This window comes from Myxocyprinus asiaticus, chromosome 1 (genome assembly GCF_019703515.2).
Source record: "Myxocyprinus asiaticus isolate MX2 ecotype Aquarium Trade chromosome 1, UBuf_Myxa_2, whole genome shotgun sequence".
Lineage (NCBI taxonomy): Eukaryota > Metazoa > Chordata > Actinopteri > Cypriniformes > Catostomidae > Myxocyprinus > Myxocyprinus asiaticus.
Window position 1 is genome coordinate 8,412,499 of NC_059344.1, and position 21,060 is coordinate 8,433,558.

Here is a 21,060-nt window from a genome sequence, read left to right on the forward strand (position 1 = left end):
GCTTCAAAGTGAAAAAAAAAGGATTAGGCTATATTACTTGTGCAGGATGGGAACTATGCATGATGATAGACACAAGCATACAAGCGCTTGCGCCGTCACAAGGCTTGTTCAAACAAGAGGGATCAGTGCCTTGTAGAGGTAAAGATAGAAAATCAGGGGAACAGCTTCTGGAGTAAATTCACGCTAAAATAACGATATTGGACTTGAAAAATCTGGAAAATATTGGACCAATCAAAATCTGTGGGGGCGGGACATTTTGCAAAAGGGGACTCTCACGATACCTGCAGCATCTCATTCGCTAGCTCAAAATGAGCAACAAATGTTTTTTGTCCAGAATTGCTGAAGTTAAGTACATTGGTTATTGCAGTGGTTTTCTTACAAATTCAATGATATTCATCTGCCGTTTGGAGCTATATACACGCTAAATATGCTTCCTCATCTAATCTGAAACACGCGTGATTCAAGCCTGGTTTTTCCATGCGAGTGTTGCTTGAGTCATCACAAAACCAATCGTGTGATGCGCTCTGCTCTTTCCTATGGTGCTTCTCAATCAGAAGGCTACAGCCTAGTTAGGCTGGATATCTTGGCTGCCATGTCATCAAGCACCGTAGAAGGCCGTCTCAATTGTGAGGACACTTGAAAGACAGCCTCGTATTGCAGCCTTCGTTTGCCACATTTTGCATAGGTGCATCTTTTGTGGCCTTCAATCTGCCACAATCCTTTGCACAATTCAGTTTTTTTTTTTTTTAAGAAAATATCGGAAAACAAATCAAACGGATGTGTGCTCTCCTGGTGGTTTCCTCCATTTCTACAAAGTAATTGTAGTGGTTCACCTATAATTTATTTTCGAAATTTTCATGCCGTGGAAATTCTGAACTCTGAACCTTTAAAGGCGGAAACTTTAGCTTTCACTTGGGCTTCCTTTGATGTCTCGGTGGGGGAGTTTACCACAAAATCCTTGTGACCCATTTGAACTCTACTCAGAAGAATTATCTAGTTTAAAATGCTACGGAGGAAATCAAATATCTCAAATGGCTAACAAGTCCATAATCACAGTCATAAGGAGCCATCCATGGTCTTACCTGTGCTGAAGGCATTACACTGTAAATACAAGTGCAAGAAAATAAAGGGCTTTAAAATCTGGACCTCCAAGATGTATAGAAAAATTCTGGTCAAAGTTTTCCTTCTGTGTTATATATGTTCTCAATGAATTATGTTTAATAAAGTAACTGGCCTTGTTTGACTTTGGGGTGGGGGTGTGGATATGTTATGGAGTAGGAAAAAAACACCATACAAGCACAGTCCCAACTCAGTTAAGTGATCTACTTATGGGTACAGTCAGAAAATTATGACTAGTCTCATAGAAATAAGGTGTTAATTCAATTTTGTTTGATTCACCTTAAGGTAAAAAAATAAAAAATAATAATATAATTTTTTTTTTTTTTTTTTATTAAATCTAAAATGTCAAAATCAAAACGCTACAGATGCTTAGATATAGAAAATAGCTCAGAGTACTGAAATACGTCAGATACCTTAGAGTATCATTTAAATAAAATAGTTTAAATCAAAATACCATGTTATTACCATCAATTTACCATAGTGCTATTTTTTTAAGCCACTTTGAGAAACCTCTGCTAGTGAGGTCATGTGAATACTTTAAGTCTACAGATGCATTTTTTCCCATTTTTACATTCAAGATACACATGTAGAAATCCTGTACACAAACTCTAAAATCACATGCTTTGGTGCTGTTATTTAAAAAAAAATTCTCACAGGGAAGCATGCCCCCTACATAATAAAGAAACACTGTGTGACTAGATGAATCCTACAAAATATAATTTACACAGTTTCTGTTTTATTAAAACACAATGCAGTTATTTCTATGCATTCATATCTTATTTACAGATTATTTGATTATGATAATCTAAATGTAATCCTGCACGCACGCACGCTCGTTTTTTTTTTTTTTTTTTTGCCCCACCACTTTTATAGTAATGCCACCCCCGAATGAATGAATGAATAAAAACTATAAAAAGGAAGAACAAAAATCACATCAGACAAATGAGTTGAGTGATGTTAGTTTGGAAAAATATATATATTTTTCTATTCATTCTCTCCCTCTTTTTTTTATTTTTATTTTCTCCCCAATTTGGAATGCCTAATTCCCAATGCGCTCTAAGTCCTCGTGGTGGCGTAGTGACTCGCCTCAATCCGGGTGGCGGAGGACGAATCTCAGTTACCTCTGCATCTGAGACCTTCAATCTGCGTATTTTATAACGTGTCATGTTGAGCGCGTTACCGCGGAGACATAGCGCGTGTGGAGGCCCACGCTATTCTCCACGGCATCCACGCACAACTCACCACGCACCACACTGAGAGTGAGAACCACACATTATAGAGACCACGAGGAGGTTACCCCATGTGACTATATCCTCCCTAGCAACCAGGCCAATTTGGTTGCTTAGGAGACCTGGCTGGAGTCACTCAGCATGCCCTGGATTCGAACTTGCGACTCCAGGGTTGGTAGTCAGCGTCAATACTCGCTGAGCTACCCAGGCCCCCATTCTCTCCCTCTTAAAACTATGGAGTTTTAACAAGGTGCTCACCAACCCTATAACCTTTGCACATTTGCATAACATAGGTTTAGCCATGAAATAACTGAAGTTAGGAAATATTTTCTGGCATTTATTTTTATATATTTTCTTTTACATAAGAGCTTTTCAATTGCTTTCATTTGCATAATCCTGTGTTACAGTCTGTGTATCACACAGAGATGACAGATTTAGGAAATCTGGGGAAAATCAAATGAATACCGTTGGCATTAAAAAATTCCTCTTGATGACCAGATCTGAGCCAATGTCTAGGATTTAAGGCATTGATTTATTGGTAGCAGAGAGCTCCATTTATAAATGATTTTTGTTTGCTATAGGCATCCGGAGCAGAATTATTTTGCTGACAAATGCCCATGTATGTGTGTGTGGAGGCTTTGTGTATAAACACGTACCCGTACTGCAGCACTCCAGGGACTGTCAACACAGCTATCACACGACCCCTGAGTGACCCCGCCTGCTCCTGAACCTCGATAACCATGATGTCTCCTCCACGCCTGCAAACACACACAAAGTGACCAGACTGCTGCCACCACTGTTATTTTACACTTCACAATCTACAGCTACCATGACAAACGTGTACATAACACATATACCCTCTGACATCATACAAAACAATAGGTTTTTCAGCCCTGTTCTCTGTTTGTTGTTGAGGAATGAAGGAATGAATAGCATTTCTCAAAATTTCTCAGTGACTAAAAGAAATATCCATCCTCTATAAAAGCACTATCAAGGTATACTCATGTACTATATTTCAAGTCATCTTATGTCATACACTAGCTCTGTGTGAGGAACGGACCAAAATTAGTTCATCACTTATAATCTTTCCTTCCGCAAAGCTCTGAAATGTAATTCACATCCTGGTTCAGATTAAAAAAAAAAAAAAAAAAAAAAAAAACTGCAGCAATAACACGTTGCACCAGGTTTGAAGCATTGTTGTGGCGTGTCATAATTAAAAGTTTGTATATGAGTAACAAAGAATGAAATTTGTGAGGTCCTGCAGTGGGGATACTCAATAATGACTAAAATTTCTGCCTGTTCCTCACACAAAGCTACTGTATTGCTTAAAAAGTCAAGTCATTTTTATTTGTATAGCGCCTTTCACAACACACATCGTTTCAAAGCAGCTTTACAGAAGATCAGGCATTAACAGAAAATGAAACTGTAATATCTATAATGTCTTAGAGATATCATTGTGTAGTTTGATAAAATACGATTGTGAATTGTTTAAAAATAAGTAATTAAATAATAATTGAAAACTCCATAAGATGTTGGTTAATGGAGAAAAATAACCTTGGGAGAAACCAGACTCACAGGCTTGGTTATAGCACATCACTATGGACTACTTTTATGGTGTTTTATATCCTTTTTGGAACTTGATAGACATGGTAACTTTAAACTGTTATTGTATGGAAAAAAACCTGTGTAAAATTCTCATTTTGTGTTCTACGGATAAAAATATAATCATTTCATGAACAATGAAATTGAACAAAAACTTAAGCAACCTCTATAGGAACTGAACTCTCTGAACAATATTTTCTTTTGGTCTATCATCTGCATTACACTCTTTAGATGAATGAACAATTTGTACACGAATAACTAATATTCACAATAACACAACAAAGAATTCTTTATTCAGATAACGCTCATAAAAATGATCTAACCTAGTTTTTAAAGGTGCACTCTGTAAGATTTTAGCTGACTCTTACTCGTCCCATCTGTCCCAGTAGTACTTGTGGGTTTGGATTGACAGACTGGTTTAAATAAATGCTCTTTTTCTATTAAGGAGGAAGTTTTCAGTTCTGAAACTTACAGTATGTTTTATAGTAAAATGACCTCTTATATGTCAAATGATCAAGGAAAATTTGATTCCTCATGTCATGACCACATTAAATGCTGCCGTTTTACACCGAAGATGTTTGTTTATCTTCTGTTTTGTTACTTTTAGTCTGTGTTTTAGTCTCCGTCTCATACTACATACATCCCTATTATGGACATTCTTGGATTTAATCCAAATGAATTTTCGTTATTGCACGCTAGACTGTGACAGTGCAGCCGCGACTCTGTTGTGAGTTCTCTGCTGGCTGTAGACCGCCGTGTGCTTTTGATACTGCACTGTTTCATGACTCCCTTTTGTTTGGACATTTTATCTTCTCACTTGCATTCATTCTGTTTGGACTGTCTGGTGGATCACACTCTTGCTGATACCATCACTCTGGACTATACTGTTGACTCAGGCTCCGTTGTTGTTAATAGTAAGTAGATTGTGTTTGTTGCTATATTGTTAGGTTTGCTTGATTTGTTAACATGTCCTTTTATGTTTGAGCATTGGCTGAAAGTGCTATAACATGTAAACATGTATTATTAAAAACTGTCAATTGCATGACACAGGTTGTCATGTGCTGTCAACATGGCAATGAGGGGCAGACCTGCCCCATGTAAAATTAAACCACTTTTATTTCATTCCTGATGTGACTGCAGTCTTCGTCCATTATGAATGTACATCATTTTCAACATATTTCTAAAAATGCTATTTAGGTCTTTATGTGTAAAACTTTTTTTTATTAAGCAAAAACCTAGTACCACTTATCATGAAGCCACAGCTTGATCCTGGAGAGTTGGCAAATCATATACAGATCTCAAATCTCCCATTTATGTAGAAAATACTAGAAAAGGTAGTGTTCTCCAAATTATGTTCATTTTTACAGACAAATGGTATATATGAAGAATTTCAGTCAGGATTTAGACCACATCATAGTACAGAGATTGCACTTATCACAGTTACAAATGACTTGCTCTTGTCATCTGATCGTGGCTGCATTTCTCTTCTAGTGTTTTAGATCTTAGTGCTGCCTTCGACACCATAGATCTCAACATTCTCTTGGATAGGCTTGAGAATTATGTTGGCATTTGTGGACAGGCATTAGCTTGGTTTAGGTCCTATTTATCTGACTGCTACCACTTTGTCTGTGTAAACGAGGAATTGTCAGATCAAACTAAAGTTAAGTATGGAGTGCCACAGGGATCAGTTTTAAGGCCACTGCTTTTCTCCTTGTATATGCACCCTTTTGGGAGACATTATCAGGAACTATGGGATTAGTTTTCACTGTTATGTCGATGATATCCAACTTTATATTTCTTCAAAACTCAATAGCATTTAACAATTCTCTAAGTTAGCAAAGTGTTTCAATGATATCAAAGATTGGATGGCTTGAAATTTCCTTCTAATCAATTCCGACAAAACAGAGGTACTAATTACTGGACCAAAAACTTCTAAAAAATAAGCCTCTAAAATATAATTTGACTCCTGATGAATGTACTGTTACGTCATCTTCAACAGCGAAGAAATTAGGTGTTACATTTAATAGCAATCTGTCTTTTGAAAATCACATTTCCAGTGTTTGTAGAACAGCATTCTTCCAACTCAAAAATATTGCCAAGTTACAACACACACACTGTTTCTGATGCCAAAAAACTACTTCATGCTTTCGTGACCCCAAGACTAGATTATTGTAATGCATTTCTGGGAGGATGTCATGCAGGTTCAATAAATAAACTTCAATTGGTTCAAAATGCAGCAGTTAGAGTGCTGACTAGAACGAAGAAATATGATCATATAATTCCCATTTTATCGTTGTTACATTGGCTACCTGTTAAATTTCGTTTACATTTTAAAATTCTGTTAATTACTTAAAGCTTTGAATGGTCTAGTTACACAGTACTTAAGCAACTTCCATCACACTATATTCCATCAAGTTAACTTCGATCACAAATTTCTGGCCTGTTAATTATACCTAGAATATCAAAATCCACAAAAGGAGGGAGATCCTTTTCCTATTTGTCTCCTAAACTATCAAATAGTTTTCTAAGCAATGTTCGGGCCTCAGACACACTCTTTCAGTTTAAGTCTAGACTAAAGACTCATCTATTCAGCCAGGCATATCCCTAATTTACCAATCAACTAGTTAAGCTGCATTAGTCAAGTCTGTCCGAACCGGAAACACTTCTTATATTCTATATCTCTGCTTTAAAGTGAATGGCATCTACGCTAATATTATTTTATTTGTTTCCCTGTTTCAACCTTTGGGATATATATCCTGAGTTTACCAGAGCCTGCCAGATCCAGCTTCGGTCCTGTCTGATTTCCGACTCCCACTGCTCCCACTGTTGCTGAGTGATGACGACAAACTGCATCCTTCACAGAGGATGAAATGCTGCCAAGTCAAACCGTAAAAATATGGGACTACATTCTCATAAAATGGAATACACAGACAATCAGTTAATTGGCACCTAAAGCCTTCATCAACCAAATAACAAAGGACAATGCATCTGTCCGCAGTTAATTCAGGATGGGCTTCAAAGACTTTGTCATTAATCTTACAGTTCATACAAAATAATTTTGTTTAAACATTGGCCCCTAACATTTACTTAGTTTACAGATATAAACCATGACTTTTTCTAGACATAAATAACTAATACTGGCATTATATTCATGCTGTTTAGCCAGAGGGGAACTGGACCCCACAGTTAGCATGGTTTCCCCTAAGGCTATTTTTCTCCATTAACAAACATCTTAAGGAGTTTTGTGTTCCTTGCCACAGTTGCCTTTGGCTTGCTCACTGGGGGTCTGAATACAAATATTATATATATATATATATATTATTTTTGTCTAAAACTTTACAGCTTCATTTTCTGTTATCGCATTATTTTCTGTAAAGCTGCTTTGAAATGATGTGTGTTATGAAAAGCGCTCTATAAATAAAAACGACTTGAATTGGACGACGTGACGCCATGCGAGGATCGGACGTGTGAACGGCGAGCTGTGCACTTTGCTAGTTTTAACACTTTTAATGATATATACTGGTGAGATTCGAAACACTCTTCTCCATAACTATTCTAGGAGGACAATATGTAAAAGAATTCAAAATCTTCGGGCTCTGGAGACATTAAAAGACACTTACGTGCTCAAGCTGATACCCCCGGGTGGGCCACGAGCCAGGGAGTCAGTTTGGTTGGAGAGATACGGGAAATGTGGCGAGAGATGCTGGGCATGTTGGCAATGCTGACAAAGGTTGTTGCTGACTTGGAGGATTTTGCTGTGATACGTTGATCGATCACTGCCATGGAGGCGAAGTTCTCTGTGATGGTTACAAGAGTGGGGAATGTCGAGAAACGGATAGATTATCTGGAGTCATTGGAGAGGGAATTATCTGCTAATCCGCTAGCAACCAATGTGGATTTGGAGCGTGTCTGGGGGAAGTTGGAGGACATGGAGAACCGCAGCCAGTGTAATAACCTTCGTATTGTCAGAATTCCTGAGGCCGAAGAGGGTCGGGACATGTTGAAATTCCTGGATGGGCTCCTTCCGAATCTGCTCGACATAACAGGCCATAAGCTGGAAATCGAGTAAGCTCAAAGATTTCCGGCATGGAGATCCACGGAAGGAGACAGGCCCCGATCAATTCTGGCCAAATTTCTGAGATCATCTGATAAAGATCTTGTGTTACACAAGGCGAGGAGTAAAGGAAGGCTTTCTTGTAAAAACCACAGCATTTTCTTGTTCCCAGACTTTGTGAATTCGACAAGAGAGAAACGTGATCGATTCAAGGAATGCAAGAAACTTTTACATCAATGGAAGGTCGATTTTGCACTGATATTCCCGGCAAAATCGAGAATAGATGCCAAGGATGGCCATAAAACATTCACATGCCCATAGCAAGCGATGTCGTTCATAAAGTCAACAGAGTAAGTCATTTTGTGGTACTCGCATTGCAGCTGAGTGGACCGGCTCACTGAACATTCACTTGACTGTTTGAGGAAACTGAGCGTTTTTTGTGCTGGTTCCGCCTAGTGGCTGGAGTTTATTTTATAGATTATCATTTGCTGTGTAATTCTGTCTCACAAAATTTATATAGAAACACCAGACTTGAGCATTCCAATGGCAAAGTTGTCACGGAGGTCCTCATAGGCATACATGGACTGTTTCAGTTTGGAGAGGTGGATGCCATTTAGCGCTGTAGTGCACACGTTTTTCTTTTTTCTGTTTGTTTTGTTCTGGGGGAAGTTCGGGTTTTAGTGGTCACACCAATGTTGGAATGTGGTCTTTACAATCTTGTTTTTGTCACACAGTCTATTTTTTCTTATATGTCAAAATGTCAAATGTTAATATGAGTGGATTATCTCTCTCCACGTGGAATGTGAATGGGTTGGGGTACCCCATAAAAAGAAGGAAGGTTTTTCTCTTCTTAAGCGTAAGAAATATGATATAGTGTTTCTTCAAGAAATGCACCTTTCTCCGCATGAAGCGGAAAATTTTTGAAATATATGGGGTGAGCATTTTTTTTTATAGTGCTGGCTTGAGTAAGAGCAGGGGAGTCATTACACTGATAAGTAAACCTCTACAATTCAAATATCTCAAACAGAGTAAAGATAAATTAGGAAGAGTCATTATTGTTTTAGTTGAAATTCAAAGTCTTATTTTGGCTAAAATTTATTCACCTAACGTGGATGATCAGGACTTTTTTTTATAGATCTTGAAGGGATGTTGCAAGCCGCTGGCACCCCTCATGAAATAATATTGGGAGGAGACCTTAATCTTCTGATGGACTCAGTCCTTGATCATAGTAAAGCAAAGTGTGCAAGCCCCCTAGAGCAACATTGATGCTTCACAGGATGTGTAAAAATCTTGGTCTTACAGATATTTGGAAACTTTTGAACCCATCTGGTAGGGACTACACATTTTTTTTCATCAGTCCATAAGATTTACTCTAGAATAGATTTTTTTCATATATCTAAGTCCCTCATTATATCTGTTGTTGATTGCTCAATTGGAAACATTTTAGTCTCAGATCATGCCCTGGTGTGTTTAGAGGTGTTGCCACATACCAAGAAAAAGAAATCATATAGTTGGCGTTTTAATGTATTCCTTTTGCAAAATCCTGAATTCCAACAAATGCTAAAGACTGAAATCAATGCCTATATGGAGACCAACTGGTCCTCAGTATCCTCTGTGGACGTGGCTTGGGAGGCACTTAAGGTGGTTCTTAGGGGTTAGATCATACAGTATGCCTCATTCACCAAAAAGTCAATATTAAAAGTGCAGAGGCAGAGCTGAAGCGCCGAATGACGTCTGATGGCCTCAGAGAATTGACACGATTGAAATACAGATATAATACTATTTTGTCACGAAAGGTGGAGTTTTGACCTTCCATTGATGTAAGAGTTTCTTGCATTCCTTGAATCGATCACGTTTCTCTTGTTGAATTCGCAAAGTGGTTCTTCCAAGAAAGCCTTCCTTTACTCCTTGCCTTGCGTAACACGAGATCTTTATAGGATGATCTCAGAAATTTGGCCAGAATTGATCGGGCCTGTCTCCCACAGCGGATCTCCATGCCGGAACCCTGTGAGCTCGCTCTATTTCCATCATATGGCCTGTTATGTCGAGCAGACTTGGGAAGAGCTCATCTAGGAATTTCATCATATCTCTGCCTTCTTCGTTCTCAGGAATTCCAACAGTTCGGACGTTGTTTCGCCGATTACGATTCTCCATATCTTCCAACTTTTCCCAAACGCGTTCCAAGTCCACTTTGGTCGCTAGCGGATTAGCAGCTAAGTCCCTCTCCGATGACTCCAGATAATTGATACGCTTCTCAACATCCGACACTCTTGTAACCACCTCAGTGAATTTCGTCATCATGGCAGTGATCGATCGACGTATTACAGCAAGATCCTCCAAGTCAGCAACGACCTTTGCCAGCATTGTCGACATGCTCGACAGTTGACGCTGAATCTCTCCCGCCGCACCGTCCAAATTGAGTTCCTGGTCTGCGGCCCTGTCAGGGGTATCAACTTGAGCATGCAAGTGTCTTTTAATGTCTCCAGAGCGCGAGGATTTCGAATTCTTTTAAATATTGTCTTCATAGAACAGTTATGGAACAGGGTGTATCGAATCTCACCAGTTTATGACACAAAAAGTATTAAAAACTAGCAAAGTGCGCAGAGCTTGCCGTTCACACGTCCGACCCTCCCGTGGTGCCACGCGACCCCCCGCTTTGGATGCATTTAATTGAATTTATAATTGATGGTCAACATAAATTATTCAAGCAGTCCATGTTCCTTAATAAAAGCTAGGTGAATTTGCAGGTCAGAGTTCCCCAAGCTTGAACTTGTACTGGTACGAATGCAAAACTCAAAACGTCTATGCATACAAGTTCTTAAACTTCATACAATAAGGCGGCTAGAAGTTTATGCTTGTGTCCCCGCTCTCCTGCATATGAATAGAAGTGAATAAAAGTCTAGTGTGACCGCAACTTTAGGGTTTGGGTTAGGGGTTGCCTGAAACAACATTCCTATTCAAAGGGAAGATCTACCAATCTTAGCCATTACCATACTTCTAAATATGCATGTTTTTTTTTTTTTGAAAAACAAAGGATTAACCCAAGCTTACCATCAGTGTATTAGTGTTTTTACATGTCCTACCTTTATAAATCAAGTTAAGCTTTAACTGAATGTGTTCTGTCTAGAATGCCACTCTCACCTAAAAGTTTTACAAATAAAGTTTCATCCAGTGTTATTAAAGTTTTGAATTTTGAACTTAGTTTTTATTTCTATTTTATTTTCAATTTGTCCTTTTCCATTTATTGTATTCTAGGTTTCTGTGCCCTTTATGTTATATCGCCAACTCTAGATGGGTTCTAAAAGCAAAGATGTTTGTTAAAGTCATTTGTTAAATGCTTATAAGATTGCTATTTACTCCAAGTCTGTTAGTTGTGCTATCTGATAGATATGCTAAAGTGTGGCCCATACCTTGGCACCCAGATGGTGCTGTTGACAGGTATTATATTTAAAGCCATTAGCTGCGGTAGTGTGTAGCTTTGCGCAGCTACATCAGGATCTGTTGCGCTTCTGGACGGCGATGAATTGGCTGAGGCTTGCTCATCTACCAGCCTGTCTGTCACCTCGTAATCTGTGAAGAAATGCAAAGGTGAGAGTGGGTTAAGTTGTGCCACTTTTTACTTATGTTATATATTTACTTATGTTATTTATGAGATGGAGGTAAAACTAATAAACGTAATTATATTTTAGCATGTCTGCTATCAATTGAAATTAGAAGAAAGCATCTATAGCATAAATGACACAACTTGCCTCATGTTAGGAGTAAGCTGTGTCATGTCAAGTAGTAAGCTGAAACATTGAGGAATGCATGAATGATTTACATTTAAACTAAAAATATGATCATATATGAGAAAACAATTTACTAATGTACAATCTCCTTCTAAAACAGGAAGCTGAGTGCGTGGTAGCTGAAGCGATAATTCAGAGTGCTTTTACACTAGCACTTGTGGTGTGCACCTGGGTTTATCTGACCTCAAAGTTTGGTTCGTTTGGTAGTTTGCACTGTTTTTCAAACCTAGGTTTTACCTTGGGTGCACCCGCAAACCGCACCCAAGTCCGCTTGAAAAGGTGGTCTTGGGTATGTGAACTCTGGTACGGTTTGCTGAAGATATTAACAAAGTCGTCCTAAATCACAAAAGTGAACTAATGATGATGTATAATGTGCGTCTTTGCATGCTCCCGATTACAAATTCATTTTTTGTATGTGCTTGTCTCTAAAAAAAAAAATCACCTTCAGAAAGCAGTGCGCATTCTTCACATCTCTTGCAATGCATCCGCTGGCCCGCAGCAGACAAATGCTAACATTCTTCACATCTCTGCACATTCAATGCATCCATGGCAAACATATGCAAGTGTCATTTTATGCATGTGAAGTTGTGGTGGTAAATCCAAAAGAGCTGAGCAATAACACAGTGAAGCAGAGTTGTTACCTAGTTACAGAAGTAAACAGCTGCCACTTGTTGACTTAATCAGACTGCAGTTTGAACCCAAATAATATGATGTGACCAGAGACCAGCTGGGTCAGGGGGAGGGGGAGGAAACGAACACAGGTTCAGACCAAGCAATCGAACCAAGAGTGAAAGCACCCTCAAGTTTAACGGCATATTTAGCTTTATATGCAGCTGTCGGTTGTAGTATGCACACTAACATTATTTTAACATTGCACCTTTAAGTGGGTGTCACAGCATATATGGTACATCTTACCCCAATCTCCCCTACTGCTGGAGCTAGCCAGGGAGCTGAGCGGTCCAGAGTTAGAGCGCTCAATGTGAGGAAGACCTGCTGATCCACCCCGATCCAAATCCCTGATCTGATCCAGCTGTTCTGAGCTGAACCCTGAGGAAGTCATGGAGCAGTAATCAAGCGAGTCCTGCTGGCAAAGGATTTGTGTTCCTGCATCGTTGCTGTGTGTAACTGTTATTTGTACAACCTCTTGGCTGGGTGTGAGAGGCTCTTCTATATCTGTGGTCACAGAGGTCATGACCCCCACTGACCTTTGCACAGGGAAAACGTCTCTGAGTGGGTTTGCGTCACTGCAGTCGTAGGTGGCGCAAAGCTGATAGCTTGCGGCGTGATACATTTGGAGCGTGTTGGTGTAGTCGTCAAGGCACCAGACTGCTTCGTCGCCCCAGCAGCTGACGGAGGATGCCAGGGAAACCACGCAGGAAGGCGGGAGATAGGGGTCGAGGCGGCGGACTGGTTGAAGGGTGAGGCTATCGATGACGAGCACGCCAGGGCCGTTGGTGTACCACACCTCAGATCCGGTGCACACGGTCACGATGCTTCGCACAGGGTACGGTCGCTGACGAGGGTCCGAGTCATCCATGTTTAGCAGATGTTTGTTGAGAGTATGTGAGCAGATGTAGGTTTCACCCTCCACAGGCATGTCGTCTACCAGGGAATAAATTGCCACCAAACCATCAGACATGCCTGCAAACACCTGCGGAAGAGACTGCAGGAAGACACAACTGAGGAAGGGTGTAATATTACTTGTATAAGTGATCAGATTTAAAGGGGTCATGACATGCCTTTCTATTATTTAAATATGTTGCTTGAGGATCACTTATAATATTAGTAAAAAATGTTGCACAAAAAACAGTTATGCAGTATATCTGTAAAACATGATAACCCCCCCCCCCTCATTCTGATCCTCTGCCAGAAATGCTAGGTTTTGTTGCTGCTTGAATGCTTGGGTATATGCACAGAATAAATGCAATTGAGACATTTGTAGTATTTGTTTTCAGAGTAAATCTGTTTTCTACTTTACAAAAACTCCTGAGTATAAATATTCACTTAAAATTTTCATGTAGACTCAGACAACTGATATGTCATAATTTTAATTAGCTTTTTAGCTTTGAATGGGTCCTGGCACTTAAAGGATAAAAAGATTGAACTAAAGGGGGTACTTCTGTTTTCAGATGTGAGATTTTACAGGTTATTAAACAGAACAAACTCCTCTGTCTTTTTTTTTTTTTTTTTTATTAAAATATTTTTTATTGATTCAACCACTAAATTTATACATAGCAGAACACACATATATAGAATCAATATACAACACCCACTACCCCCCCACCCCCCCAATCCCCCACCCGACCCACAACAACACCCCAGTGGTCACACAACCATAGACACACAACAAAAATAAATTAATTAATTAATAAAAAATAAAAATAAAATAAATAAAACAAATCACACACATAAAACCCCTACACCTCTCTCTCTACTGTCCCTCCCCGAGAGCCCTCCAAAAAAGACAGATATCTGCCCCACTTCTTCTCAAACATGTCCAGACTCCCCAGTCTTCTGGATACCCCCTCCTCAAAAGCTGCCACTCTGGCCATCTCTGAACACCACTCCTGATAAAGGGGCGCTCCAGCCGACTTCCAACTCCTCAAAGTGATCTGTCTGGCGATCATAACACTAGACAGGACCCAGTTTTTCACGTGCTTATTCTCCAAATTAATGACTGCCCCATCTCCCAAGATACAGAGTCTGGGGCAAAATAAAATTTGAGAGGCCAAAACCTCGCACATAAAACTCTGAATCCTCATCCAAAATTCCTGCATCTTAACACATCCCCAAAAGACATGGGTTGTGTCTCCATCTTCTAATTGACATCGCCAGCAGGTGGGTGTGTCTTTAAGACCAAGCCTATGCAATCTAGAGGGGGTCCAATAGACTCTATGTAAAATCTTAAATTGCATGAGACGAACCCTTGCGTCTCTGGATGCAGATTTGACATTTTTTAGAATCCTAGCCCACTGTCCCTCCTCCAATACCAAATTTAGATCTTTCTCCCATAATCTCTTAAGAAGTTGAAGCTCCATCTCCCATACTCTGAATTAGTAGGGAGTAATACACCGATGCCTTGTGACCTTTTCCAAAAGCAGTAATCACCTCTCCCAGAGTATCTGCCGCTTTAGGAGGGTGTAAACCACTCCCAAAAACAGTACAGAGCAGGTGACGCAGCTGTAAATACTTATAGAACTGAGATCTAGGAATCCCAAAAAGCTGAACCAAATTTTGAAAGGATCTCAACACTCCATTCTCATACAGGTCACCGAGTGTAGTAACCCCCCTCCCAATCCACTCTGACCAGCAAAAAGGGGACTTGTTGATGCATAGTTTGGGGTTCAGCCATATGCTCGAAGCAACATTTAAAAAAATGTCAGAATTAAACAGTCTGGACACTTTAGTCCATACCGAGTTCAAGTGCGAGATAATGGGATGTACTTCAGCTTCTCCGATTAATTTGATAGAAAGGCTCTGCAGTGGCGAAATGGGGCAAGAACTTCCTGTTCTATACAGAACCAGGGAGGGGCTCTCTCAGGTGGAAGCGACCAATGAGCCAAATGTCTGAGACCGAATGCATAATAATAAAATAAAATCTTGGGTAGGCCTAGCCCACCTTTGTCAATCGGCCTATGTAACTTATTGAAATGTAATTTGGGACGCTTACCATTCCAAATGAAAGACTTTGCTATGCTATCAAATTGCTTGAAATAAGAGAGGGGGACATCTACAGGGGGAGACTGCAATAAGGAATTGAATTTTGGAATACAATTCATTTTAATAACATTAACCTTCCCAATCATAGATAAATGTAATGAAGCCCACCTGTCCACATCGCTTGAAAACCGTTTTATTAAGGGGTCAAAATTAACTCTAACTAAATCACACAAATTTGCTGGAAATAAAATACCCAAATACTTAATGCCCTGTTTGGGCCACTGGAAAGCGCCTGGCTGGAAAGCCGTTTCTGGGCAGTACGCTGTCAGAGCCAAAGCTTCGGATTTAGACCAATTGACTCTATATCCTGAAAACTTAGAAAAGGAATGAATAATTCTGTGGAGGCAAGGCATAGATCTACTGGGGTCAGAGACAAATAATAGAATATCATCTGCGTAAAGCAAGAGTTTATGCGCCATACCTCCTGCCACCACCCCTGGAAAATCATCCTCCTTTCTTATCACGGTTGCTAATGGTTCCAGGGCAAGACAGAACAATAATGGGGAAAGAGGGCAACCTTGCCGGGTGCCCCTATCCAAAGTAAAATAATCTGAAATTAGTCCATTTGTTTGTACCGCCGCCACTGGGTGTCTATAAAGTAACTTAATCCATCCAATAAACGTACTCCCGAACCTGTATATTTCCAAAACCTTAAAAAGATAATCCCATTCTACCATATCAAATGCCTTTTCGGCATCAAGTGAGATGGCAGCGACCGGAGATTGTTCATTCGCTACTGACCACATGATATTGATGAGACGCCTAATGTAATCAGAAGAGCTACGGCCCCGAATAAACCCCACCTGATCTATATGTATAAGTGAAGTCATAACTTTACTTAATCGTAAAGTACGATTTACTTTAGCCAAAATTTTTGACAAAATTTTTACATTTAACTGGATCAGGGAAATTGGACGGTAACTTTTACACTTGCTTGGATCTTTGTCCTTTTTAAGAATCAGACTGATCTAGGCTTGTGTCATGGTTGGAGGAAGCCTTACATTCTTTAATGATTCTGTATAAACTTCTAACAAAAATGGAGCCAGTTCTGTAGCATAAGATGTAAAAAATTCAGCAGCAAAACCATCTGGCCCCGGAGCTTTGCCAGTAGGTAAAGCCTTAATTACCTCGTCAAGCTCCTCCAAGGTTATCTCAGAATCAAGAAAATTTCTTTGCTCAGTCGTCAGCTTAGGAAGTTTTAATGGTTCCACAAAGTTTCTAATATCTTCATCAGTAGACGAAGACGTGGAACTATAAAGATCAATATAGAATTCTTTAAAAGCATTATTAGTATCAGTGGCCGAGGTAAAAATTTCACCACCAGCAGATTTCACTGAGAGAATCGTAGAAAAAGACTCTCCCTGCTGTATATATCTAGCCAAAAGCTTCCCTGCTTTGTCCCGACTCCCCCTTTCCGCGACAAAATAGCATTATATCTGTATTTCAATCTAGTCAACTCTCTGAGGCCATCAGACGACATTCTGCGCTTCAGCTCTGCCTCTGCACTTTTAATATTCTCTTCCAACTCCACGAGTTCTCGTGCTTTGGATTTTTTGGTCAATGAGGCATACTGTATGATCCGACCCCTAAGAACCACCTTAAGTGCCTCCCAAGCCATGCCCACAGAGGATACTGAGGACCAGTTGGTCTCCATATAAACATTGATTTCAGCCTTTAACATTTGTTGGAATTCAGGATTTTGCAACAGGGATACATTAAAGCGCCAACTATATGATTTCTTTTTCTCCGTATGTGGCAACATCTCCAAACTCACCAGGGCATTATCTGAGACTAAAATGTTTCCAATTGAGCAATCTGCAACAGATGAAATGAGGGACTTAGATATCAAAAATAAATCTATTCTAGAATAAATTTTATGGACTGATGAAAAAAATGTATAGTCCCTACCAGATGGGTTCAAAAGTCGCCGTTAAGCGCATAAATATTAGCCAAAATCAACCTTTGCCCCTGAATTTCAGGTAAAACAATAATGACTCTTCCTAATTTATCTTTAATCTGTTTGAGACATTTGAATTGTAGATGTTTATTAATCAATATAATGACTCCCTTGCTTTTACTTGAGCCAGCACTAAAGAAAACATGTCCACCCCATATCTTCCCAAATTTTTCAGCTTCCTGCGGGGAGAGATGTGTTTCTTGAAGAAACACTTCAAGAAACACACTTTCTTGAAGAAACACTATGTCATATTTCTTACGTTTAAGAAAAGAAATAACCTTCCTTCTTTTTATGGGGTGCCCCAACCCATTCACATTCCATGTGGAGAGAGACAAACCACTCATATTAACATTTGACATTTTGATATAATAAAAATAAATGAATTGCGTCAAAAACAAGATTATACCGACCACATTCCCCATTAATGCAACAATCAAACCCCGAACTTCCCCCCGAACAAAACAAACTGAAAAAAGAAAAACGTGCGCATTAACCCCACGCACGACAGCGCCAACCGGCGACGATCCCTCTAAACTCAAAGAGTCCACGTACACTTACGAGAGCCTCCGCAACAACTTTGCCATCGGATTGCTCAAGTCTGGTGCTTCTATACAAATTTTGTAAGGCAAAATTACAAAACAGAAAATACTTTGTAAAACAGACTCCAGCCAACAGGCAGAATAACAGAAAAAAACATGTAGACTCATTCACAGAACCGTCTCGAAGGTGTGTTCCTCCACAAAATAAACTCCAGCTGACATAAAGCCATTCAGTTTCCTCAGACAAACAAACAATTGTTCAGTGAGCCAGCTGTTATGAGTTCAGCGGATGACATAATCATTCCAGTATCCCGCAAAAATACTCAACAAAACAGACTCCAGCCAGCAGGAGGAATAAGCACAAAGAACAAACAGATTTATCCACAGCTTTCCAAAAGAGTGATATTCAACAGAACAAGCTCCAGCCGCTAGGTGGAGCCAGCACGAAAAACAAAACCGGCATCCCGGTTCCTCGGATGATCAAGAGCCAAACTAACTGGGAGGCCGCAAAAAAAAAAAGAAAAAAGAAAGAAAAATACACCATAACTTACTCAGCCCGTCAACTTTATAAAAGACATCCTTTATGTGAGTATGTAGATATTTTGCGGTCATCCATAGTGTCCACTCTCAATCTGGCCGGAAACTTCAGTGTAGAAAAGATCTTCCGTCAATGCAAAAGTTTCTTGGAGTCATGCCACAAAACAAACTCCAGCCGCTAGGCGGAGCCAGCGCAAAAAGAAACAAAAATGGCACCCAGCTTCCTCAGATAATAGAGTGCCTGAACCGCGAGTCAGTCCACTAATGCAAGAAACATCAAATGGCTTACTCACTCCAATGTATATATGAAGGAGAGTGCCAGTTTTGGACAAGTAAATACTTTGCGACCATTCTTCGTTTCTATTCTCAGTTTGGCCGGAAACATCAGAGCAAACGAGATCTTTTTCTGATGTAAGAGTTTCTTGCATTCCTTGAACCGATCGCGTTTCTCTCTTGTCGAGTTCGCAAAGTCCGGGAACAAGAAAATATTGTGATTCTTCCAAGAAAGCTTTCCTTTGCTCCTCGCCTGGCGCAACACGAGATCTTTATCGGATGATCTCAGAAATTTGGCTAGAATGCATCGGGGCCTTTCTCCCTCAGCAGATCTGTGAGCTGGCACTCTGTGAGCTCGTTCGATTTCAAGCTTCTGGCCTGTTATGTCGAGCAGACTCGGGAAGAGCTCGTTCAGGAATTTCACCATATCTCTGCCCTCTTCATGCTCAGGAATTCCAACAATTTGTATGTTATTCCTTCGGCTCATATTTTCAAAATATTCCAGTTTTTCCGAAATTAATTCTAAATCTGTTTTGGACGCGGGCGGATTAGCGGTTAATTCCCTTTCCGATGACTCAAGATAATCGATTCGTTTTTCAACTTCTGTCACTCTTGTAAACAACTTAGAGAATTTTGTTTCCATCGCCGTAATCAATCGACGTATTATAGCAAGATCTTCCAAGTCCTTCGTCAACATCACCGACATGTTGGACAGTTGACGCTGAATATCTTCTCCCGACGTGCTATCCAAATCGTGTCTCCGGTCCGCAGTCCCATCAGAGGCCTCAGCTTGAACATGTAAGTGTCTTTTAATGTCTCCAGAGTCTGAGGATTTTGACTTCTTTGCCATGTTTACCTCAAAGAGCAAGTATGTAATTGGGTGTATCGAATCTAACCAGATTATAACATGAAAATAATTAAAAAACTAGCAAAATTTGCAGAGCTTGTGTCTCACACGTCTGCTTCTCACATGGCGTCCCCAGAAACCCCCACTCATCTGTCTTTTTAAAGACCATGCAAATGTGTCCAGACAAGACTTTTCCCATTGCTGCCTAAATGAGAGAAAAACGGTTAAGGGTTCCTTTAGGACTTGACAGTTATGATTGGCTCTCTGCTCTTGACTGACCTGCTCTCTCCTTGCCTTCCCACTGCTCACCACTACTAGTTACAAATCAAAAAGGGAAATGAAAAATGCACACAGCAGTCACGCTTGGGCCTCAGGGGGATACATATCCTGAGGTTAACAGGGCCTGCCAGATCCAGCTCCGGTCCAGCCCAGTGTCCGACTCCCACCAAAATGTGTCGCTGAATGATGACTACTAACTGCACGCTATGCCAGACATACACCACTTCAGTCTACTACGATGAACTTCCCAGAGGACAAACTGCTGCCAACTCCAACTGTAAAACATGGGATACTTCACTGGCCACTACCTTAACCTTGGATTTAGGAGGGACTTCACTGGAAATGAACTGTCACAAGCTTCCTGCCGGACTGCGATGCCACTTGCTGACCTCTGCCTGCATCTTCTTAGTCAAAAGATGGATTACACTCGCTCAAAATGGAATACATAGACTATAAATTAACTGCTAACTAAAGCCTTCATTAGCTAAATAACAAAGGACACTGCATCTATTCCACAGTCAATTTGGGATGTACTTCCAAGACTTTGTCATTAATCTTACAGTTCACACAATAACCTTTAGTTTAAACATTGGCCACCAACATCTACACAGTTTACTAACTTAAACCATGACTTGTATTACACATAGATAACTAATATTGGTAAAACATTAATGCTTTTTAGCTAGAGGGGAACTGGCTCTCCTGGCTCACTGGGGGCCTAAAAACAAATAATATATGTAATTTTTTTTAAGGCATAATCTACAATCTTCTGTAACAATTTTCTGTTACAGCATAATTTTCTGTAAAGCTGATTTGAAACAATGTGCATTTTGAAAAGTGCAATATAAAAAATAATAATAACTTTAGTTTTATAGCACCTTTTAGCAATTCTGCACAAAGCACTTCACAAAACTTAAAATCAAAACACAGTTAAACAGAAATTCATAAAGTAATAAAAGCAAGTGTATACAAATTAGTTTTTAAATGAGACGTAAAAACAGACACAGATTCAGCAGATCTAATCTCCCAGGGCAGGCTGTTCCATAATCGTGGGGCCTTCACTACAAATTCTCTATCTCCTTTAGTTTTACATCTTGATCTTGGAACAGCCAACAG

At 39.9% G+C, this 21,060-nt stretch overlaps 1 protein-coding gene and 1 long non-coding RNA gene across 5 annotated transcripts in view; one reads left to right on the plus strand and one right to left on the minus strand.

The window, feature by feature from the left end:
* Positions 1–21,060, plus strand: part of LOC127449150 (uncharacterized) — a 230,751-nt gene that overhangs the window by 38,439 nt on the left and 171,252 nt on the right. The gene's annotated exons all lie outside the window — the stretch shown is intronic.
* The window catches only part of lrrk1 (leucine-rich repeat kinase 1), a 238,663-nt gene that overhangs the window by 11,649 nt on the left and 205,954 nt on the right, over positions 1–21,060 (minus strand). For 2 of the 4 annotated variants that reach the window (XM_051711490.1, XM_051711481.1), the window contains 3 exons: positions 12,708–13,455; positions 11,415–11,574; positions 3,005–3,106 (listed from right to left, as the gene is read on the minus strand). In XM_051711490.1, the coding sequence (XP_051567450.1) occupies positions 3,005–3,106; positions 11,415–11,574; positions 12,708–13,455 (1,010 nt within the window). Of the gene's footprint in view, positions 1–3,004; positions 3,107–6,716; positions 6,824–11,414; positions 11,575–12,707; positions 13,456–21,060 lie in introns of those variants that run through there. The other 2 variants (XM_051711498.1, XM_051711505.1) reach the window with 2 other exon arrangements.